The following is a 24,655-nucleotide window of genomic DNA, read 5'->3' as shown; positions in this document are numbered from 1 at the left end:
CACCTTTAAATAGTGTGCAATATGGCGGCGTGTATATGCATCTTCTTATGCTAGGCAGACCCCTAAACGTTACCTGCATATTCAGATTCCTTTATAGGCCGGGCTGGTAAAATTTTAATTGACTGCCGCTTCTCTTCCATCCGAAGCTCAGGGTCATCATAGTCATCATCTTTGTGGCCTTTTGCTCCATCCAGGACTGCAGCAAAATTTCTTTCCTAAGGAGGTGGTAACATTCCAGTGATTCAAAGGAAGATACAATGTTGACAAAGACAGGCTACAGTGCTAACTAGAGAAGTGGGATAGACTTTGTTAGCTGCAAGTAAAATATTTTAGAGTCTAGGTTCTGGGATCTTAAATAGAAGTTTAATTCTTGTGCTAGTGAGAATTCTAAAGATATCTCCCAATATTCCCATCTCTGATTACTCAATCAACACTAATCTAGGTGCTGCTGTGAAGGGACAGTGCAGATGTAATGAAGGTCACTAATCAGCTGACCTTAAAATGGGCGGATTATCCTGGATTACCTGGGTGGGCCCAGTGTAATCACATGAACCCTTAGAAGCAGAAAGAGGACCTATTTGCAAATAAGATAATCTTGTATTTAAATAATTCACTAAAAAAATTATTAGAACTAATAAATGATTCCTCAAGGTGTCAGGATACATGATTAATATACCAAATTCAGTTGTATTTCTATATGCTAGTAATGACAATTTATATTTCTATAAATTAGTAATAAACTGAAAATAGAAATTAAGAAAATGGGCTAGGTGCAGTGGCTCATGCTTGTAATCCCAGCGCTTTGGGAGGCTGAGGTAGGAGGATTGCTTGAGGCTAGGAGTTTGAGAACAGCCTGGGCAACAGAGTGAGACCTCGTCTGTACGAAAATGTTTTTAAAAAGGAAACAATTATATTAGCATAGCATCAAGGAGAATAAAATATATGGAAATAAATTTAACAAAAGAAGTGCAAAACTTGTACTCTGGAAACTGCAAAACACTGTTGATAGTAATTTCAGAAGACCTAGATAAATGGAAAGATGACCAATGATCACGGATTGGAAGACTTAATCTTGTTAAAATAGAAATACTTTGCAAATTAATACACTGATTTATTTTGCAGAAATTGACAAGATAATCCTAAAATTCTTATGAAAATAAGAAGAACCAATAATAGCCAAAACAATCTTGGGTTAAAAAAAAAAGATAAAGTTGGAGGACTAACACTTATTTCAAAAGTTAGTACATAGATGCAGTAATCAAGACAATGTGGTATTGGTAGTAACATAGACATGCAGATAATTGGAATATGATTGAGAGTCCAGAAATAAACCTTTACCCTTAGGGTTAATTGATTTTTAAGAAGTGTGCTAAGACAATTCAATGGGTAGAAAGAATAGTCTTTCAACGGATAGTCCCGAGACAACTGGATATCCACATGCATCATAGTGAAGTTGAACCTCTTTTTTATATCATATGCAAAAATTAAATGCAAATGGGCCATGAATATAAATGTAACAGCTAAAACTATAAAACTCTTAAATATTGGAGTAAATCTTCATTTCTTGGCTTAGGCAATGGTTTTTTAGATAGAACAAAAAATACAAGCAATAAAAGAAATAGATAAATTGGACTTAATTAAAATGAAAATCTGTGTGCTTCAAAAGACCACAAAAAATAAAAAGGCAACTGTGGAATGAAGAAAATATTTGCAAATCATGTATCTGATAAGCAGCCTAAATCCAGAATATATGAAAAACTCTTGCAATGCAATGATTTAAAGATAAATAACCAAATTTTAAAGTGGGAAAAGGATCTGAATGGATGTTTCTTCAAAGAAGATATACAAATCATCAATAATCCCATGGAGAGATGCCATTAAGAAAATGCAAATCAAAAGCACAATGAGATGTCAGCCATACACCACCAAGATGATTAAAAAAAAGACAGATAATAATCAGGGCTGACGAGAATGTGGAGAATTTGAGACTCTTATGCATTGCTGATGGGAATGTAATAGGGTACAGCTACTGCAGAAAACACTTTGGCAGTTCCTCAAAAGGTTAAACACAGAGCTACCCTGTAATCCAGCAATTCCACATTCATGCAAAAAGTAGCACATGTTTATAGCAGTATTATTCTTAATAGTAAAAAAAGTGGAAATAACCCAAATATCCATGAACTACTGCACAGGTAAATAAAGTGTTGTATAGTCATACAATGGAATATTATTCAGCAATGAAAAGTAATAAAGTATTGATGTATGCTATAACATGGATGAGCCTTGATAATATTATGCTAAATGATAAGAAGGTAGTCATATACAAAGTGGAATGTTGCCTGATTCTGTTTATATGAAATGCCCAGAACAGGAGGATCTATAGATAAAGAGTAGATTAATATTTGCCAGCATCTGGGGGAAGAGGGAACTGGGTTTCATTTTGAGATGATAAAAATGTATTGATTGGAGTGATGGTTATAAAACTCTGCGAATATACTAAAAAACCATTGAATTGTACTCATAAAATGGGTAAACTGAATGGCATGTATATTTTATCTCAAAAAAAACTCTGTTTTAAGAAGCAGAAGAGGAAGTCAGAGAAAGGAAGTAGAAGAGAAAGAAAGAGAGATCTGGCAGAAGGATGACTTACAGAGAGTCCAAGAGTAGAAGGATTTGACAGCAGCCAGCCAGCAGGGACATGGGGACCACAGTCCGACGGTAGAAAGGAACTGGATGCTATGAAACAACCTAAAAGAATCTGGAAGCAAGTTCCTCCTCAGAGCCCCTGGAGGAGAATGCAACCCTGCCAGCATGTTGCTTTCAGTCTTGTGAGACCCAGAACAGGGGATCTAGTTGAGCCATGCTGTGCTCAGACTTCTGATTGCATCCACTGTGTGATAATAAATGGTCAAGCTGCCAAATCTGTGGGGATGTGTCATGGCAGCAATGGAAAACAAATGCAATTATTTGGGTCTTTACTGTTAAGGGTGGGGCTTCAAGAAGTGACACCACTCTCTGTATATTGTCCTAAAATGTGACACTATCGCAGTAAAAGCAACTGCAAGGTGAAATTTTGTGCTAAAGCTGACACCATCATTTTTGAAATTCTAGTTCATTCAATCAGGTTTAGGTGTGAGAATTTAGGTAAAATGTATAGTTGAGAAAATTCTATGGGTTCATATCCCCCCAGCTGCCCCACTCTCCAAGTGAATTGGCCAAGACTATCATTTTTTTTTTTTTCATTTTTGGTCATTTTTCCATTCCTGAAATGGAGCCAGGAGACCAGATTATAGACCATTGGTGTTGCACAACATTTGAGGTGGAGTAAGTGTAACTGGACTTTGGACATGAAGACTTTGACTAAAGTCTTCACTTTGCTAGATTGGAGATATGCCTTTGCCTTGAAGCTTAGTTTTTTCATATTTGTACTGTTAATAAGAACAGTTGCCATAAAAGACCGTCTCAACGATTCCTCTCTAACCTTAGGTTTTGCTTTGGCTATTGTTATAGACTAAATGTTTCTCTACCCCCACCCCACCCCCTACTGCTCACACAAATTCGTGTGTTGAAGCCCTAACCATCAGTGTGGCTGTATTTGAAGATGGTACCTCTAAAAACGTAATTCAGGTTAAATAAGGTCATAAGGGTGGGGTTCTCATCTAAAAGGATTAGTGTTTTTATAAGAAGAGACAGCAGAGAGTTCTCTCTCTCTCTCTCTCTCTCTCTCTCTCTCTCTCTGGGTTTCTCCCTCTCTCTCCTCACCCGTGCCCAAATGCACACACTAAGGAAAGGCCATGTGAGCACACAGGGAGTCATTTGCATCACAAGGGAATAGTTCTCGCCAACCCTAGTGACACTTTGATCTTGGACTTCTGGTCTTCAGAGTCATGAGAAAATAAATCTCTGTTGTTTGAGCCATCCAGTTTATGGCATTTTGTTATGGCAACACTGGAAGACTAACACAGGCACTCACCAAAGGCTCTGGGTCTGAACACTAGACTGACAGGAATGGACACCAATCCGTAACAGGTGCACTCGCATGCAATGGTCATCATAGGAATTCTGGAATGTGCTCCTCCGCATTAAAATCTGCAGCCGGCATCGTGTTATGTGTAAGCAGGGACACGACTCTTGATCTCGCATTCTTGGGAAGGTTACTTAAGCTCCCTGACTGATATGTTCAATCTGTAAATTGGAGATGACTAAACCCACCTTATCTCGTTGTTGTTAGTTGAGAAAATGTATCTCAACGCTCTACTTTGGCATGTATCCCACAGCAGGAACTCAGTACCTGTTGGATCTTTTTTCTCTAGTTGATGTGTGCTGAGTCATAGGTAGAGCCCAGTACCCACGACAAAGCAAAGCAAAGTTGCTAGTATGTGAACTCCAGGAAGTTTCACTGTTGACACAGCAAAGGGAGAGATGGTGTCTCGGTTCTGGAACTGTACACCCAGTGAGCTCTGAGCTGGAGCTCAGGCAGGAGACTCCTTTAGGGATTTCACAGATGGGTATGTGTGCAAAGGTGCCATTTACATACTGTTAACGGCAATTACCAAGGCTCTCTAGGGCATAGCTTCTTGGGGGAAAGTCTTGGACCTGCTGGAAGAACTGGGATATGAGCCTGAACCCATTTTCCAACTTTCCACCCAATAGCTTGCTAGAATTCATAGAGTCAGGACATGATAAGAAGGCTGGGAAGAACAAGCATCACTCCAGGTCAGAAGATACTTTTGCACCCATGAGTAAATATAAGTATTTTGGTGTACTTCTTTAGAGAGAGAGAGAAAGAGAGAGAAAGAGATATTTGTTTTAAATATAGAGTTATATCTATTTATCTATCAATGTTTTATCTATTTTCTATCAATTTCAAGGATTTTTAACTAGAGGTTCAATATTCTTTACCCATGAACCTTTTAAGTTTTACAATTTTTGTGTGTGCCTGTGTGTGTGTGTGTGTATGTGTGTTTCTGGGTAAGGGTCCATAGCTTTTTGTTAGATTCTTAAAGAGCTACTTCAAACAGTAAAGAGTCAATGAGTTTATGAGCAGAATCAATCAATCATCAATCAATCAATCATATATCTGCCCATCTAATCTATAGATATGCAAGTTATAACTGCAAATTATATACCTATGCAGTTACTTGTAATAAAATATATTGAATTAATGTTATAATTTTAATCTTTTTCTCTAGTTGTTAAAATTATTTGTAAATATTGCAAATGATTTCATAAAATAGATGTATCAAGATGCAGTTACTTTTGCATTACTGAATACTTAGCATAATTCAAACGTGCTGCCATTTAAAATATATTATTATAAAATATGTGAATGTGTTTAAGTATCAGTACATATTTTAGATTAGCTTTTTAAACTCCTAAGTATTGAATTATTGGGCCAAAAAAGTGAGTATTTTAATGTTGCTTACTTAATGTTATGAAATTGCTCTCAAGAAAGTTTATTTCAATTTAAAATTTTACTATGAGTGTTAGGAAGTGCGCTTCTCATAATGCACCTGCCAGCACAGTGTGTTGGTATTTTCACTTTATTCGGTCTTCACAATGACCATGTTAATTAATTTTTATTTCCATTTTATAGCTGAGGAATTGGAATATAGTTTTAAGGGAGGAGACCACCCCTCATATTGTCTTATGCCCAATTTCTGCCTTCAAAGAAAGAAGTAAAAACTAAAAGGCAGAAACGGAATCCACAGGCAGATAGCCCAGCACTGCACCCTGGGCCTGGTAGTTAAAAATCAACCCCTGACCTGACTGCTTGTGTTATCTGTAGATTCCAGACATTGTATGGAAAAGCATCGTGAAAATCCCTGTCCTGTTCTGTTCCATTCTGATTACTGGTGCATGCAGCCCCCAGTCACGTGCCCCCTGCTTGCTCAATCGATCACGACCCTTTCACACAGACTTCCTTAGAGTCGCAAGCCCTTAAAAGGGCAGGAATTGCTCACTCAGGGAGCTTGGTTTTTTGGAGACGTGAGTCTGCTGATGCTCCCAGCTGAATAAAGCCCTTTCCTTCTACAACTCGGTGTCTGAGGGGTTCTTGTCTGTGGCTGTTCTGCTACAGTTTTATACCCAAGAATTAAAATGCAGTTTTTCTTGCCAAGAAAGTATACCACTTAGAAAAGCATTTGCTGCTGTTGTTGCTGTTGATTTTTTTTTTTTGAGACGACGTTTCACTCCTGTTGCCCAGGCTAAAGTGCAATGGCATTACCTCAGCTAACTGCAACCTCTGCCTTCTGGGTTCAAGCGATTCTCCTGCCTCTACCTCCCGAGTAGCTGGGATTATAGGCTCGCACCACCATGCCCAGCTAATTTTTTGTATTTTTAGTAGAAACAGGGTTTCCCCATGTTAGCCGGGTTGGTCTCGAACTCTTGACCTCAGGAGATCTGCCCGCCTTGACCTCCCGAAGTGCTGGGATTACAGTGTGAACCACCGCACCCAGCCTGTTGCTGTTGATTTTTAAAAATTTTACCAAGTATCTTGAATAAAATCCACCTACTTTGCAAATATTAAAGACTTATAAAATAGATAAGGGAAGCAACTGACTTACCCAGTCTAGGAGAGGCTCGTTAATCCTCTGGTACTGGCCTGCCAACACAAACAGACCGAGCGTTATTTTAATCACCGTGGCAGCTCCAAATATCAAAAAGACTGGGCCCTTGTTTTTCTCCAGAAATCTTTTGCCAGTTTTAATTAACTTACCTTGATTATGATTTTTCAAAACTAAAGTGCATTTTTCTTTATTTCCCATTTTACCTGTTGCTCTTGCAAAACAGGGACAAAGAAAAAGAAGAAAAGATAATAGAATTCAAATCAATCAGTGACTTGGAGGTAAGAAACCTCTACTGTAGCAGGTCAAAATTCCCATTGCAAGAGAAAAATAATGTTAGAAGACCTCTCATAGCAATTGCTCCCGAAGTCATGAGTCAGCAGCAGCTCAGCTAATGATGAGGTTTATTTTTCCCATCTCTTCCCCCACAAGGCACAGCATGCTGCAATTGCAATAATCTGTCCATACATCTGTCTCCTGAACAGACTATAAGTGTTTTGAGGACAGAAGTCATAGCTATTCATTCATCTATTTCTAGCGCCAGGCATAAGACCCCATATTGAACAACTGAGTTATGGACCAGGTGTTTGCTGAATGAAAACACAGCAGTTGTCTTTTCTCAGCACTCAACACTCTTATTTGGGCTTGTTTTATGAAAGATTGCCTGGGGTCATTCAGCCCACTCAGTATTCTGTGTTTAAAAATTTACCCTCAGATTATGCAAAACCACTGCAGATTTTTTCATTCTTCATAAACTTTGTTTTCCTAAATCGTATTGTAGTTTCTTGCTATTAGCCTGCATCGGGGAGCATTAGAAACAATTTTATTTTAAATTTCTTTTTTCAAATCAAATTCTCTTTATTAGCACTTATGTGAGAAGTTTCTTTCGGGTCTTAGGAGCAGAAGCTGCATGCCTTTTAGTGACTGGTTTGCTTTGATTTAAGGATATTTCCCTTCTTCCTTTGGCTGCCGAGAAATTCAGGATAAATTTCTGAATTTCATCTAAGTATTGTAGAGGACCATGATATGATAAGCATTTCTACATCTTGTTTTGGCTTTAATATTTTCCTGTTTATTTTTGTTTTGTTTTTTTTTTGTTTTGTTCTTTGAGACAGAGTCTCGCTCTGTCACCCAGGCTGGAGTGCAGTGGTGCAGTCTCAGCTCACTGCAACCTCTGCGTCTCGGGTTCAAGCGATTCTCGTGCCTCAGCCTCCCAAGTAGCTGGGATTACAAGAGCACACTACCTCGCCCAGCTTTTGTATTTTTAGTAGAAATGGGGTTTCACTATGTTGGCCAGGCTACTCTCGAACTCCTGACTTCAAATGATCCACCTGCCTTGGCCTCACAAAGTGCTGGGATTACAGGCATGAGCCACAGTGCCTGGCCTTTTATTTTTTTAAACATTAGTTCTTTCACTCTGAATTCCCTTATCTTACCAAAATATGAAATAAAGGGTTGTTAATTGTATCAGCATGCCCAAGTCTTTTGTAAGGTGTAATGTACAAATTAATGCAAATTTGGCTCAGTGGAAACACAGTTCTCTGGAATTTGCCTAGGACCAGTGCATATGGGAAGTGTTAATGAGACAGAGCTTATCTCCTTGAAATAATGAGCTGGGAGGAACAGAATCCTGCCCGCACCTGCCCCTGGTGGCAGCCCATCGTTGTGGCTGGATAGCAGCTCTGGGACACTGATGACACCTTCCTGACCCAGCAGAATTACATCCCCACTGAGATCCTTGGCAGAGAAACCAACACGTTTTCCAGCCCTTTAGAGCAGCAATTTGTACTCTCTCATGAATCGAGTTAAATTAATAAGGTCACCCATTAAAGACCAGCTGGCCCGGAAGGAGCAAATGAGCTCAGAATTATTGGGGATCTGCTCTGGCCCTCGTTATCGAGGAAAACAACTCCACTGTCTAATTCAGGGTTCGATATAATTTCATTTTAGGAAATTGGCCTCAAGGAGTGCAGTCATGATACTGACATCTTCTTGGGGAGCTGCGGGGTTTCCTTTCTCACCGGAGGCAAGCGTTCCAGCCTGAGACTCGCCCAGATTCCCCGAATACGCTTCATGCTCCTTCTGTGTCTGCTGGTGCAGACCCTGCCTGGAGCCCCTTCTCCCTCTCACCTCCCCTTTGCTTCCCAAATGCTCATCGTCCTTTCAGATCCGATTTCCCTGCTTTTCTCTCTGACTACTCCAGGCCAGGTCAATCTCACTGAATTGTTAATGTATGTGTTTTCTGTCTCACTCACCATGACATTTAAATATGAATAGGCAGGATCTGATGACTTTTTTGTTGTATGTTCTTTAGGGAAGGAATTGTCTTTTATCTTTCAATCTCCCAGAGTACCTATCTGTGTCATCAGTGCAGAGTTTTGAAAATGTAATTTTAAAGCATGATCCTAACATGGTGCATCAGTTCATGTCACTCGTTGCCCATGTCATACAGACCAGGTGCCCTGTGTGGCCCCCAGAGCTCAGCACAACCTGCCCCATCCTGTTCTCTGACCTCATCCCTTTCCAGCCTCTTCTCTCCTGGACCAAACTGTAGTCAGGCTATCCTGAACTCTTTTCTCTGCGAGGCCCACCTTGTGAGATTCCACATTCATTTCTGCATTGTCCAGTTTTTGCAAGACTCCTGCTAAGTCAGTTTAGCCAGAATCTCTCATTCTCCATGCCTGATCAGCCTCCATATCTCATCCAATCAGGGCCCTCCTCTGCCACCCTCCTCCGGTGATGTCTGATCACCCTGGCCTGCCTTCAGCAAGAATCTTTTCAGGTCAGTTTAGCCAGAAACCACCTCTGCCCCCGCCCTTTCCCTTACCCCTGAGGTTTCCTTTTTGTAATTTTCCTTTCCCAGACCTTCACGCTGCTACCTTTAAGGGAGGAGACCACCCCTCATATTGCCTTATGCCCAATTTCTGCCCCCAAAGAAAGAAGTAAAAAATAAAAGACAGAAATGAAATCCACAGGCAGACAGCCCAGCGCCACACCCTGGGCCTGGTTAAAGATCGACCTCTGACCTAACCGGTTATGTTATCTATACATTCCAGATATTGTATGGAAAAGCATTGTGAAAATCCCTGTCCTGTTCTGTTCCGTTCTGATTACTGGTGCATGCAGCTGCCAGTCATGTACCCGCTGCTTGCTCAATTGATCATGACCCTCTCACGTGGACCCCCTTAGAGTTGTAAGCCCTTAAAAGGGACAGGAATTTCTCACTCGGGGAGCTCGGTTGTTGGAGAGGTGAGTCTTGCCAAAGCTCCCAGCCAGATAAAACCCTTCCTTCTTTAACTCCGTGTCTGAGGGGTTTTGTCTGCGACTTGTCCTGCTACACCTCTCCTATAAATTTCCACTTGTCTTTATTGTATTCTGAGTTGAGCCCAGTCTCTTTCATACTACAAACACTCATTGCAGTAATCCCGTACCTATCTCCATCATCTGGAATAAAGCTTGTCTCACCATTCTGCAATAAGAATCATGAAACTCTTCCTTTACCTCTTTCTCACCTCTGACTTCAGCTGTTTCAGCCAGCTTCTCCTTGAGTCTCCCAGCACACCCAGCTCACGCTACTTCAGGAGCTTGCACACACCATCCCTCTGTCTATAGCCCTCTTTTCTTGGATCTGCCCATGCCTGGATCTTTGTCCACTATACAACTGTATCTGAAATGTCATTTCCCCTGGAGGGGGCTTCCCTGATCACCGATGTCAGGCAAAAATTAAAGAGCACCTCTCCAGCCCTGTACCTCACCACCTCTGGCACCTGGGATGGCAGTGAGAATGCTGCACACATGTGTGCACCAGGTCTGTCTCCTTTTCCTGTGGTGCTTGGCTGGTGTACATATCTCTCCTTCCCTTGCCCTGGGCAGGCGAGTGGGCATGGCATGGATCTCCCACCCCTGGGGTGTTGGCTGTGATGGAATCTAGGTTGCCCTACTTGACCTTCTATGCTCTTGATCTTGCCTCAGTGGCTGGGCAGAGACCCCAAGGCCCATGGGGATGATGGAAGCTGTTGGGTAAAAGGGAAGTGAATCACAATGACTGTTTGGAAAAAGCCTTGCTTTGATCCACATTGGATTGTGATGTGAGGAAGAAATAAACCTTTTTTATATTCCACTAACATTTGTAGTTTATTCATTGTAGATGGTAGTCCTCCCTGATTAATACTTTTTTTTTTTTTTTTTAAAGTTTCTCCATAGCGTCTAGGAACAAAGCTAACCAATAAATAATCTAGTTACAAACTATGGTACCTGCCTCCCCCCAGGCAGTGGCAAGACTTCAGGCTCCTGATGGCTCCTGCAACCCATGTGTAGCAGAGATGGGCATACAGTGAATGTACAATCAATAAACAGTCAGTTGTCAAATACAGAATGCAGTACAGCAGGAACATGTCAGAACTGGGAAGCAGCGACGGAACCTTCCTCCTCCCGCGCTGAGCGAACAGAGCTTTACACTTCCCCTCATGGTCCCAGATCCCCACCAAAGTGGCTCACCCAAACCCTTCCAGGCATTCACATCTTCCTGGACCTGAAAGAAAGATTGGCTTCCTGGGACCATTCTCTAAAAAGAGAAAGGGAGTTGCTCAGTAGATTTCACATCTGCATCCTGGGAGAGTTACGGTTGTGTTGTGTGGATGTGTGGAGAGACATTCATCACCCACAGACACCAGACAGCTCCAGAGAACAGCTGACTTCTGTGTTTCCCTCAAGGAAACGTCTTTTTGCAAGAAACAATGTCCCTTTGAAAGTTATTTTTAAGAGGGACGTGAAGATAGATATACGTAGTGTAAAGCCCAGGAGAGCCTCCTGATAGCCAGAAGGCAGTTACTCCAGCCCTGTGGCTGTCCCTTGAACAACTCTTCTTGTGTCTGCAGAGGCCCAGCCAAGGATGACAGAGGTGCTTGGCCAATACCCATCCAACTGAGGTCCCCTGACCATTTGCATCAGACTCACCTTGGGAGCTGAAAAAAGGAAATAAGGCAAAACCTGAGTCCCAGAGCAAACCAGTTGAATCAGTCTGTTTTTTTTTTTTTTTTTCCTCCAGCTCCTCTGGTGACATTTATTCACCCTGAAGTTTTAGAACCACTAACCTAGAAGCTCCAGTTCCCTTCCAAAGGAAGACAGGCCATTAGGGAAATAGAGACTCTCAGATTATTTTCATTTGGAAACACTTCTGGGAGCTTAAGTCTCTGGAGGTGCAGGGCCGGTGCCTTCATCTATGCCCCCATTTAGTGGCTTTGCAGGGACTGGGTAGCCGGTGGACCTTCAAGTGCTGTTGCCATGGGATATTCACATTCAAAGGAAATCCTGAACTGGAAGAATTCCCGGTGGGTCCCATGACGAGAATATGCTTATCTTGCATGAGAAGAGAAATAAAAATAGGAAGCCTGCAGAGGTTTAGTACTTTCTATTTCCCTAGGAAAGCAAGTCAGGTAGCAGGTTGCTTGGACGTTCTCAAGCCAGACAGGTTCCCCAAGCAAAACCAGCTTCTGGTTTCTTTTCAGTTTCAAAAGAAGACTCAGGGCAATGGGGAAGGGGAGGAGAGGTGTGGCAAAGATCAGAGTTGGCTCCAAATCTGCAGGTTGCCAGCTGGACTTAAGAATATGTGTTGAAAATTGAGGGGTCCATGAGTCCCAGCTACCTGTTACTAACTACTCTGTGGCAGAGACAGTCGTGTGTCTCCCCATATCTATTTTCTCTGTCTTCTCTGGTACCAGAACCCTTTGCTGTTTAGCTGGGCTCGTGGTCACCTGGAGCTACATGTCTTCCTTGTAGCTATGCATGGCCCATGAGTCCAAGCTTTGGTCAATTGAATCTAGGTGGAAAATCAAGTCACAATTTCCAGGATACTTCCTGAAGTTGTTATGCACTTTTTATTTCTCCCTTTTCTCTTCTTTCTCCATCCTGTGGCCTGGAGTACAGACATCACTATTTTAGGCTGTAAGATTAAAGCCAATACAAGGGAGGGAGCAAGAAGGCAGGAAGAACAGGGTCTCTGAGGACTTCCAGGAGCAGAGCTGCCAAAGAGCCTTGGACTGCTTACCTTGGGACTTGACTTACATAAGAAAAAATAAATAAATAAACAAACAACTCTCGTGTTTAAGCCCCATGAATTTTTTTAAGTGCCTTGCAGCCTTTGATGTTTTATCTCCTTACGGAGGTTAGTGTTTGCCAGGAACACAGCAGAGCAGCTGATCAAAGGCATGAGGAAGGCAACATGTATTTCATGGGAGCTGAGTGGAGAAGTTTTAGGCTTAAATCCTGGCCCTGTCACTCTGGAGCCATGTGACCTCAGGCAAACCCAATTGCTTATAAGCCTCAGTTAACTAGGGTTAACTTGTAGAATGGGAGTAATAGCATCTACCCCCAAACGGCTGTTGAGAAGTTTTGGTCCATAGAATTTAGGTGGGAAATCAACTCGGAATTCCCAGAGGATAACTTCTTGGCTCAGCGCCCAGTAACAAGATGCCGTGTTGTGTGTTTGTCTTTTCAAGTTTAACGTCATGACCAAATCCTTCTCACTCAACCCAGGTCGTTAGCACTGCTTTCAGATCTATATTGAGAACTTGTTCATTTTTTAGTGCTCATTTTTAAGCAACATGTGCGACTTTTTCAGCGTTCAACTCTGTTGATATCCACCTGCTGATGCTTCACAAGGGTTCTTCAAGCTGGGGTCCCCTTCAGCTGTGAGGCACAGGGATTCAGTGGCTGCTGTCATCTGGGTGGCCAGATGAAGGCCAAAGTAGAACTCTTTAAATCTTACATTTCACCATCTCTGAGTAAAGGATTATGACAGTCAGTGAGTTTTGACTATATGGCTTATAACTGGGAAGAAGAAGAAAAGAGGAAGGAAGAGGGGAATGAGAGACAGAGAAATAGGTATGGAAAAAATATATATGTATATACATTTATGTGCCACATAACCATGTTTTGGTCAATGATGAATCACATATATGACCGTGGTCGCATAAGATTATAATGGAGCAGAAAAATTCCTATTACTGTTATGGGAGTTATTAATAAATTATTTTAGGCAAATAGAGAGGAAAAGGGGTCCTTGGAAAGTTTTTGTTTCTTTTAAAGCAGCTCCAGAGATACTTCTTGTCTAGTAGGAAAGCCCGGGCTCTTAGAACCAGCTAGCAAATTTTGATATGCAAAGGCCAGCCATTAGAAACTAGGTCCACCCAAACTTGGTGATTCCTGCCCTCTTCTCGCCCTTGTCCCCACATGTCCTTGGCAACATGGCCACCCCCACATATCAGTGTGTAGAACATCATGGTGCCTTGCATTTGCATATTAAAAGGCTAGGAGGGCCAGTTTTTTCACGGGCTACATGAATGACATGCCTGGTCAAACCAATCCCCTAAACCCTATGCAAATCAGGCACCACCCCCTCCAGCCTCCTCATATAAGCAAATACTTTTCTGCTACACAGGGGTTTTCTCTTTGTTCAAATCCCCCCTCCCTCTGTCTCTGTATGGGGGACCTGTTTTCTTCTTCCTTCCTTCTTTCTTGCCTATTAAACTCTCCACTCCTTAAGACCACTCCACATGTGTCCATGTCGTTTTATCCAGTTCGGCACAAGACTGAGGACCCTGGTTTCCTCCACTCATCAGATCCGTATCATTACCCAATGATGTTGTAGCCATTATAACGTCATAGCACAATGCATGACTCATGTACTTGTGGTGGTGGTGACATTGGTGTAAACAAGCCCAGTCTGCTGCCAGTCATATGAAGGTCTAGCACATACAATTATGTACAGTATGTAATACTTCATAATGATAAAATAACTGTAACACTGGTTTGTTTACTATGTCATACTATTTTTTTGTTATTTTAAAGCATCCTTCCACTTATTAGAAAAAGTTAACTGTAAAACAGCCTCAGGCAGGCCCTTTGGGAGGGATTCCAGAAGAAGTCATTGTTATCCTAGGAGATGACAGCTCTATGTGTGTCATTGCCCCTGAAGATCTTCCAGTGGGACAAGATGTGGAGGCGGAAGACAGTGATATTCATGATCCTGACGCTGTGCAGGCCTAGGCTAATGTGTGCATCTGTGTCTTAGTTTTTGGCAAAAACATTTAAAGAATAAAAAAATAAAAAAATTAAAAATAGAAGAAAACATTGTGAAATAAGGACATGAAGAAGGAAAGTATTTTTGTAAAATGGTAGAATGCCTTTGTGCTTAAGATAAGTCTTACCAGGAAAGAGTCAAAAAGTCACAAAACTTTAAACATTTAAAACTAAAAGTTCTGGTAACCTAAGGTTAATTTATTATTGAAGAAAATATATAGTTTAATCAAATAGCCTAAGCATAGAGATTCTAATGTCGACATGGGTTTACAGTGATGATCTAGGCCTTCTCATTCACTCACTACTCGTTCATTAACTCATCCAGAGAAATTTCCAGTCTTGCAAGCTCCCTTTATGGTAAGTGTCCTACACAGGTGTACCCCTTTTATCTTTTATGTTGTATTTCTACTGTATTTTTTCTATGTTTAGATACACAAATTCTTACCATTGTGTTATAACTGCCTGCAATATTCAGCACAGTAACATCCTGTGCAGGATGTTTTGTTTGTAACCTACGTGCGATAGACCATGCTATATGGCCTAGGTATGTAGTAGGCTACACAATTTAGGTTTGTGTAAGTGCATTCTATGATGTGCACACAATGTTGAAATCACCTAATGATGTATTTTTCAGAATACGTCCCCATTAGTATGTGACACATGACCGTGTATGTGTATATATATATGTGTGTGTGTGTATGTATACACACACACATACACAAAAAAAGAGAGAGGAGAGAGAGAGACAGACTCAGTCATCTAGCTCTCTGGGCATTTCAGTTTATTCACTGAACAACAGTTCTTTGATCTGAAGATTATGAGCTAATAATTCGAAGCCACAAATAGTCCAAACTCACAGAAATAGCTACACAGGAAACCTTTAATGGGGGTTTGAGAACAGGCATAATGTTCTCACTAGGTGGCCCTTGGAAATTTACTTCTGTTCTCTAGTTCTTAATTTCCTCATATGCAAAATACAGTAATACAATCTCAGACTACCTGAATCCCCAGGACCTTTAAGTTTTGTTTTCCTTTTCCTTCTTTCTTTTTTTAAAATCTGTACCCAAAGCACAGATATGAATGTATCACAAATTGGTTGAATGAATGGATGGATGAGTGGGTGAATGGTGATAGGGAAGGCAGCTGCCTCCTGTCCCATTCCTTGAGTGCCCTTAGAAATTCAAATGAAATATGGAGACATTTGTTATCTAGAGAATTGAGGACAGCGTCTTGGTGGGAAGAGTCTGGATAGTTTTCTTCTCTCTCTTTTTAACCCTCAGCCAGCAATTCTAAAGAAGAATGGCCCAGAACTACTTGAATTGGAATCATCTTGTTAAAAGTAGGGATTCCCTGGCTTTACTATATGCCTGCCGAAGAGCTAAACCCCAACATGGGCTTGAAAATATTCACTTTTAACTGTTGTGATTTTTAACTGTTGTAATTGAATTTTGAAGACAATGTTAATCCTTGGGTTTACCCATCTTGGGATGATTTGAAATCCTGGCTTGTCCCAGAGATTCAACTGTCAATTTTTTTTATTTGTTTCTGTTCACGATTATTCCCAACACCCTGTGGAGAGAACCAGGAGGACGCCAGCATCCGCTCAATTAATACAGGCATCGCAGCATCTGGGAATAGCCAGCAGGGGGCATTAGATGCTCACATATGCTATACCTGCCTGTCTTCCCTCGTGTCCTAAAATCCTTATTAATTTTTCTTTTACAAGTAGGAAAAATCAACCTTGAAGACTGCTTTCCTTAGAAAGACTTAAAAGTAAGATTTTCCTGGACAAAATGAAATTTCTTGTCTTTTAAATCAAATCAGCCAATATCTATCTTCATCAATGTTTTTATTATACGTGGAGGCTTAAGACAGAAGGATCCACTTTCTAAACAGGGCCATCTTTTCCAGTTACATTCTTCATTTAGGGCAAGGAGAAAAACTCAGGAGTTTATTTTATGGAAAGCATTGCACTGTTCTCTGTGTATCAGCCTCTGAGAAGGTATTGACCTTGACAGACTGTCCCAGTTTGAATATATGTCTGTCTTCTCCAGGCTTGGAATAGTTTCCTAAAGAATATTTTCTGATAGATTGTTTTTAGCATACAAAAACATGTGCTACTGTAGAAAATTATAAGCCACAGATACGCAAAAAAGAAGGGAATAAAAATTACTATAATGTTACCATAGCAAGACAAATCATACAAGTATACAAATATTTGATTATAGTCAAGTCACTCATACACACACACAGACACACACATAATCACACACACCACCCATCATCGATTTATAGTTTATAAATATACAATCACTCTGTGTATCCTATTTTTCCCTGCTTTTTCACAAAATCACATGCTACCAACACATCCATGACAATGAATATGCTTCAACATCGTCATTTTAATGACTCCCTAGTATTTTCTCACATGAACGCCCTCTCCTGCTTTCAAATGATCCCATCGTCAAAAATCAGAAACAACTTGAAGTATCTGGGAACGTTATCAAACCACCGTGGTGCACAGTCTGTTTTGTAAATCGTCGTGCGTATCTTAATTAGATAAGGTCTGCTGTGCTTTAGTAGACATTTGTTGTGGTTCATAAGTATGCCTAGGCCAATTCATAAGTATGCATAGGTCTGCTGGGCTGTTATTTCTTTTCTTTTGTTTTTGAGACGGAGCCTTGCTCTGTCACCCAGAGCACCCAGGCTGGTGTGCAGTGGGGCAATCTCGGCTCACTGCAACCTCCACCGCTGGGGTTCAAGTGATTCTCCTGCCTCAGCCTCCCGAGTAGCTGGGACTACAGGTGCCCACCACCATGCCCAGCTAATGTTTGTATTTTTAGTAGAGATGGGGTTTCACCATATTGGCCAGGCTGGTCTCGAACTCCTGACCTTGTGGTCCGCCTGCCTTGGCCTCCCAAAGTGCTGGAATGACAGGCGTGAGCCACTGCGCCTGGTCTGGGCTATTATTTTGAACAGACTGGGAATGTCATGATTTGCTGCTAAGTGTTTCTGGTAAGGTGTAGGTTCGAGTGTGTATGAGCAGGCCTGGGCCACTTTATCTCAATGGACTTTTGTGGGGTTTCGATTTGTTTTGTTTTTCCTGCTGGTGTCTCTAGATTGTTGTTAAGAAATGGAGTGCCCATCTGTCCATTTCTGTCTGTCTTGAGCAAGATGGGAGGAAGAGGGTACAAGTAGGTGGAGCTGGCCGCTCTATTTTACCTGTGTGCTTTATGATTCACCAGTTGCCAAGCACATCGGACAAGCCACTTCATTCCCAGGTATGCCACCCCGTTACAATATTCTCTACCCTCCAGGATGCCAGTGCAGGATGGGAGGGGTGAGAGGTGCCTTTGATACTAAAGACCCCAACACAATTTGGTATTATCTACCTTGAGAGAACACAACCTTGGTGAGGCCTGACCAGGAAGTTGAATGAAAAAATTTTCTGTAGAGGGATTAAGGCTGGGTGCTCTCTGCCTGTGTGAACTCATATTTCCCGCTTTCACTTTTGCTTTTTGCCCAGTTCTCCTGGGTGCTGGGTGGGACACGCTGAGGGCTGGTTATGCACTCCAACATGCTGTATGATGAAACTTTCAAATGCCTTTGCCGAGTACATAACTCCTTAGGACTCCGTCACTTCTTTGCGTGCTTCCTCTGGACAACGTCTCCGTTTTTCTGCCTCGTTCCAGTCATTCTATCTAGACACCAGCTTTCTAGGGAAGTTCTGTGGAACTTTCCCTGAAATAATAACCTTCCCCGATGAATAGTGCATGCTTTTACTTAAGCTTTAATGGGCTCCTGTTAAGTGCCTAGTACCAGAAAAGAGGCTATGAAGAGAGATACAGGAGAAGCATCAAAGATGGCTTTTGAACCATTCATTCTTTCCACCCATGTTTTGGGGTAACTAATTATATAGAATTTAGTTGAATGAATATTAGCGAGTTGCCATAAGACTGGCACTGAGCTAGACTTATACCCATTGCACAGATGAAGGGACTCAGGCTCAGAAAGATCTGTGCTCCATGCAAAGCTGCACAGCTAAGTAGAGAGCCAGGATTCCCATCCATCCAGCGAGTTTCCAAAGCTTGCGAGAGTCACAGATCAGGCTGTACCCTGGGGCAACTTGAAGGAATGGCAGTGGCTAATGTCACTTCGAATAGGCCATAGTTTTATTGAAATAAAAACAAAAAAGAATGGAAATAACAGCCCAACAGACTCATGCTGACATTCCCATCACTTAGGTGATAGAGAGCCCCGACTCACCTGTTGCACTATTGCAGTGAGGCCATGACCTAGGGAAGAAAAGAGAACCAAGTTAAGTGTCCATTGCTGCACTTCCACCGATCCCCTGCGTACGAACAGGCAGTCATCAAACATCATTGTACAAGTCAGCCTCTGAAGCTGCTTTACGTATGTACTATTACAGACCTGAAGTCACATATTATTCTATTATACACAGAAATAATGTACATATTTCTATTTTCTAGAAAACAACATGTAGAAGAAAATAAAAATGGACACTATGGGTTATATTTTAGTTATTCTCATGTACATAGCTATATACATACCTGAAGATGTATGCATGCATTTAAACACATATAGGCATTGTCAAATCAAGCTTAGTCCAAAGTTGCCTCCTTACATATTTTAAGTTCTGCCTAAAGATTTCTCTATACATCATGAACTATAAAAAGTGGAGGTGTAAACAGACAATAGCCTATCGTTGTGGCAATCACTGAGTTTTAGCCAGTCAAATGTAGCCAACTGTTGGAACTGTGTTCACATCAGGCAAATGCCGAACTGTAACCAATCTGGGTGTTTCTGTACCTCACTTCCATTTTCTATACATCATTTTCCTTTTTCTGTCCATAAACCTTCTTCCACCACATGGCTGCACTGGAGTCTCTGAGCCTCCTGTGGCTGGGAAGGCCACCCGATTCTCAAACCATTCGTTGGTCAATTAAGCTCCTTTAAATTTCATTCGGCTGAAGTTTTTCTTTTATCCGTATCAATATAAAAGAGCCCAGCATGGTGGCACACACCTGCAGTCCCAGTTCCTCAGGAGGCTGGGGTGGGAGGATCACTTGAGCCCAGGAGTTCACATCCAACCTGGGCAACATAGCAAGATCTCTTGAAAAAATAATAATATAAAAGAACGTGTAGGATTTTGATGTTACAAATATATTCTATATCTTCAAATGTTATTGAAAAACAAGGTGTTGATTATGTGCCTCAGTGGTTCTCAACCATTTTGGCATCAGGGACCAGTTTCCTGGAAGACGGTATTTCCAGAGACGGGGGTTGGGGACGGTTTCAGGATGAAGGGAAGAAATTGTTCTACCTCAGATCATCATGTATTAGTAGGATTCTCACAAGGAGTGTGAACCTAGATCCCTCCCAGGCGCAGTTCATGGAAGGGTTTGCGCTCCCATGAGAATGTAATGCTGCTGCTGATCTGATGGGAAGCGGAGCTCAGGCGATAATGCTCAGTTGTCCACTGCCCACCTACTACGGTGCGACCCAGGTCCTAACACACCACGGACCAGTACTGGTTTGGGACCCAGGGGTTGGGAACCCCTGATCTACATGATATTTTTAAGGGGCATTTAGGTTCTTGCTAGTCCTAACTTTGTAAAATGATGTTGCCATGTGTATTTAGCATTTAAACCTCATCTCTGAATCTTTCTTTTTTTTTTTTTTTTGAGACATAGTCTCTATCGCCAGACTGGAGTGCAGTGGCATGATCTCACCTCCCGGGTTCAAGCAATTCTCCTGCCTCAGCCTCCTGAGTAGCTGGGACTACAGGTGTGTGCTACCAGGCCAGGCTAATTTTTGTATTTTTAGTAGAGACAGGGTTTCACGATGTTGGCCAGGATGGTCTTTATCTCTTGACCTCGTGATCCACCCACCTCGGCCTCCCACAGTGCTGGGATTACAGGCTTGAGCCACCATGCCCGGCTTGGATCTTTCTATAGAGAGATGTTATCAAGCACAATGAAGGGGTCAAATAACGTGAACACTCTCGGCCCCTTGTTGCATATTACTCAGAAGCTTTCTGGATGAGCTGCGCCAATTAATAATAATTTATATTGTTATGCATGGAATGTGAAGAGCTCATCTCACTGTGTCTCACCACCATTAAATCCATACCTTAAAACCACTTTGCCTACATGGCACTTGATTCCTCATTTTACCCATTTCATTTCCTTGATGACTAGTGAGATTGAATTTCTTTTTTCCCAAAAGGTTTTGGGCCATTTATGTGTCTTCTTTGGTAAGTTATCTGTACATGTCTTTGCCCATTTTTTTCTTTTCTTTTTTTTTTTTTGAGACAGAGTGTTGCTCTGTTGCCCAGGCTGGAGTGCAATGACACAATCTTGGCTCACTGCAACCTCCACCTCCCACACTGGGCTAATTTTTTGTATTTTTAGTAGAGACGGGGTTTCAGCAGGTTGGCCTGGCTGGTCTCGAACTCCTGACCTCAGGTGATCTGCCTGCCTCGGCCTCCCAGAGTGCTGGGATTACAGGTGTGAGCCACTGCGCCTGGCCTCATTTTCTGACAAGGTCTTTGCACAGCCACAATCCAACCATTGGATGGGATCCTTTTGGAAACACTTTTTCCGTAGGTTTTGGGCTTTTCTGAAAAGCCCCGAGGCAGTGGAAGGCTCCTGAGGACGCTGCTTCCGTGAGCTGACTCGTTTGTGCCTTTAATAATCCCAGGCCTTTGCATTACACCTTTCCTCCAAGGCACTCAAAGTGCGTCACAGGAGCAATTAATTGAACATCGCAACACACGCCAGGTGTAAATATTTATGAGGTCTCTTCGGTGTCTGGGATGTTGGGCACAGAATAGTGAAGCAGTAAGACGTTTGTAACCAGGAGACCACGGTCTGTGACTTGAGTCTGACTTCAGCGTACCTTACTGCCTTCTGTTCACCATTTTAAACCCCAAAATGAAATAACCTGTGGGCTCGCTCTTACCGCCTGAAATTTACAGAATAAATTTACAGAATAAATTCTGTAAATAAATTTACAGAAAATTTCCGCCTGAAATTTACAGAATGAAATTTACAGAATAGGAAATTCAGAGGGCTCTACAACTTGCCCAATCCACAGAGCCTCTAAGACTGAGGGATTTGACACCGGCCTATCCGCCTCCCCGGTCCCTACTGTCTCCCTCACCCCAGGCCTATAGGAAACGGCAAGTCCTGCTTAGGAGGCACCGTGCAGCTGCGACCTCAGAGCCCTTGTGGTTAACAGTTGGCGCCCTTTCAAGCTGCCGGAGGTTCTGCAGAAATGAACAGTAAATCAGCCAGTGAGGAGCAAATCATTTATCGGAGGCCTGAGTGCTTTCTCTTGACACTTTAAACATATGGCCTCTTCTCTGGTATCTCGGTCTTTGATTAAGGCCTCAAAAGGCGCCCAGGACTTGCAACTCATGACACGGGAAATGGAAATGATATGTTTTTGTGACTGTGTACAGGGAGCTTAATGTAAGCGTAAAAAGCCGTCCCGTTGATCGGAGGCAGAGCCTCCAGCGCAGGCGGCTGGAGCTCGGGAATTTCTAATAAAAGGCAAACTGTTTCTGAGATTCCAGAAGGAACTTTGACTTCTAAATCAGGGTTCTCGTTATTTTCCAACCCTGGCCTTACCTGGATTTTAGAATCAAAGACAAACTGGCGCTAAAAAGCATGTTGGAGAGAATGTCGTCCAGTTCGTTAGCTTTTTAAATGGGAGAACTGGGGTCTAGAGTGGCTACCGGATTGTTCCTAGTCTCAGACACTTGGAGGCAGAACTGAAGCCTTCTGACATCTAAAAAGAGTGGCACCAAACAGAAAATAAAATAACCTGTATTTGTAAGCACCTGTTTGGGCACTGAGATAGGTTCAACTCTGGCTGGTAGGCAGTTTTTTTTTTATGGTCTGTTCAACCCATTTACATTCATTTTCACAATTTTTAGAATGTTCCTATCTACTTATTATTTTTAACATACAAAAAGCTGTACATAGTTAATGTGTACAACTAGATGACTTGATGAGTTTGGATATAAGTATATACTTGTGAATGGATAAGTGTTACATGATACTGCTTTTATGATACCTCTAAAATAGTCAAACTCATAGAGGCAGAGCGGAAGGGTGGTTGCCAAGGGCTGGGCGGAGGAGAAAATGAGGAGATATTAGTCAAAGGGTACAAAGCTTTGGTTAGACAAGATAAATAAGTCCTCAAGATATACTGGACAGCATAGTGCCTACGCCTAACGGTACTATATCACATAATTGCATTTTTGCTAAGTAAATCTTATATTAATTGTTCTTGACATGCACACACTTAATCATAGTAATAAGTAAAGAGGGTGGGAGGAAACTTTTGGAGGTGATGGGTAAGTTTAAGGCATAGACTTAGGCTGTTAGGCATTTCCAGCTCCACTTTGCAGATTGCAACTAAGACGAGTTCAGCAACGTGCCTGAAGTGGCACAAGCAATCGGCAGGGCTGGGATTTGTCCGACTCCCTCCAAATCCCTTCTTATTTACAAGCCTATGGCAGCAACGTAGACTGCAGAGTTCTCTTGTCTGGGAGCTTCCTCCCAATTGTCAAAGCTGTCTGAAAGTGGCTTATCTGATCCACTCTGCCTCTCAGTGGGGCTCCAGAGTAATGGTGCTCATTCATATGTCACATCCTCCGGGATTATGCACCCTGGGGCTCTCTGTGCGTCAGTGCAAGCCAAGTGAATTAGCAGAGGAAGCATCAGCCAAACAGGGAATGGTGTTGTTATTCCAGCTGAGCCTGCTGCTGTGAGCCAGAGAGCTGCAGAAACAAAGCGGGGAGGGAAAAGAGGAAGGCTGGGACCAGGCGCCTAGGGTCTGGGAGGGAGGGGATCAGGGGAGGTGGCCCGAACGCCATAGTTTTGTCTACATGGATTGTGGACATTGTCTTGACACAAGCAACGGATGAGCTATCTGAAAGGACTCCTGTGTTAACACTCTGCAACTTGACAGCCCAGGGTGATTAATGAAAGGAACTGCTAGCAAACTTCATGGAGATTTGATGTACTCTATCTGTGCTCAGGCAAGGCCCATGTGTTAGCAAGCTGCCTTTTGCCAGGGAATTAAAAGGATGCACCCCGGCTGCCTTTTGTCAACAGCATCCATAACACGGCCACGTGCAAGCGGGCCACAGCTGGATGGTGTTATAAGTTGGCATCCACCCTTCTGCCTTCCCTATCTCTGTTCCCCTCCACAGCTGGGCCTAAAGAAAGCAATTTTTCCTTCCTCTCTATTTCCGGTGTGTATAAGCAGGTGTCAACACTGTCACAAGAAAGTGTGTGGCACAGGAATGGAACAAGGCTGACCTTTTGAGGTCTGTGTTTTTTAATATTTAAAGCTCATTACAAATACAGATTTTAAATTCTGGATTATTTTTAATTTGTAATACTTTTAAATAATTTAATACTTCTCATAATTTTTAATTTTTAAAGGCTACTAAAGTAAACTCCTTCTCCTCTTCCACTTTTTTCTCTCCTGCTGCCAAGCAGAACTGGCTGTGATGAAGTAGACAGGGCGTGCTTGCCTTCTGCTTATCCATGGGAACAGAGTTTGGATGGTGTGTTATTCCAGTCCCATAGAGAGGGATTTGGTTCTGTCTCCAGGGTCAAGCTCCTGGCATGGAGATGAATGTTTCTTTGCCTCCTCGAGTGTGGTATGCAGTCCTTTGGGTCTCCCCAGGCACTGACTACTAGTCCAGAATTCAGCAGCAAAACCCTTGGGAAATGATAAGGGTGGTTTCACACTGCCAGCCTTCTCTCTCTCTCCCAAACCTCTGAAATTAACTGGTTCAGCTCCACATCTCATTTTAAGTTCGTCGCCTGAAATTAGAAAGCGACTCTAGAATAAGACTCTCTAATTTTTGAAAGACAATTTGTACTTCTAAGAGTTACTCATTTTAAATATAATCTAGATAAAAACAAGGAAGGATGGAAAGTTTCTGCATTCATCACCGTCTTCCC

The 24,655-nt window shown here is 42.2% G+C and overlaps 1 protein-coding gene across 4 annotated transcripts in view; it reads right to left on the bottom strand.

Moving 5' to 3' along the window:
* LOC105487952 (cytokine dependent hematopoietic cell linker) overlaps positions 1-24,655 on the bottom strand; it is a 246,312-nt gene that overhangs the window by 77,607 nt on the left and 144,050 nt on the right. For all 4 annotated transcript variants that reach the window (XM_071093866.1, XM_011751612.2, XM_071093865.1 and 1 more), the window contains exons 4-6: positions 18,912-18,940; positions 6,567-6,604; positions 74-215 (exon numbers count right to left, since the gene is read on the bottom strand). In XM_071093866.1, coding sequence (XP_070949967.1) covers positions 74-215; positions 6,567-6,604; positions 18,912-18,940 — 209 coding nt within the window. The remainder of the gene's footprint in view (positions 1-73; positions 216-6,566; positions 6,605-18,911; positions 18,941-24,655) is intronic.

This window comes from Macaca nemestrina, chromosome 3 (genome assembly GCF_043159975.1).
Source record: "Macaca nemestrina isolate mMacNem1 chromosome 3, mMacNem.hap1, whole genome shotgun sequence".
NCBI lineage: Eukaryota > Metazoa > Chordata > Mammalia > Primates > Cercopithecidae > Macaca > Macaca nemestrina.
Note: the sequence above shows the minus strand (reverse complement) of the source record. Positions and strands in the feature narration are given on the sequence as shown.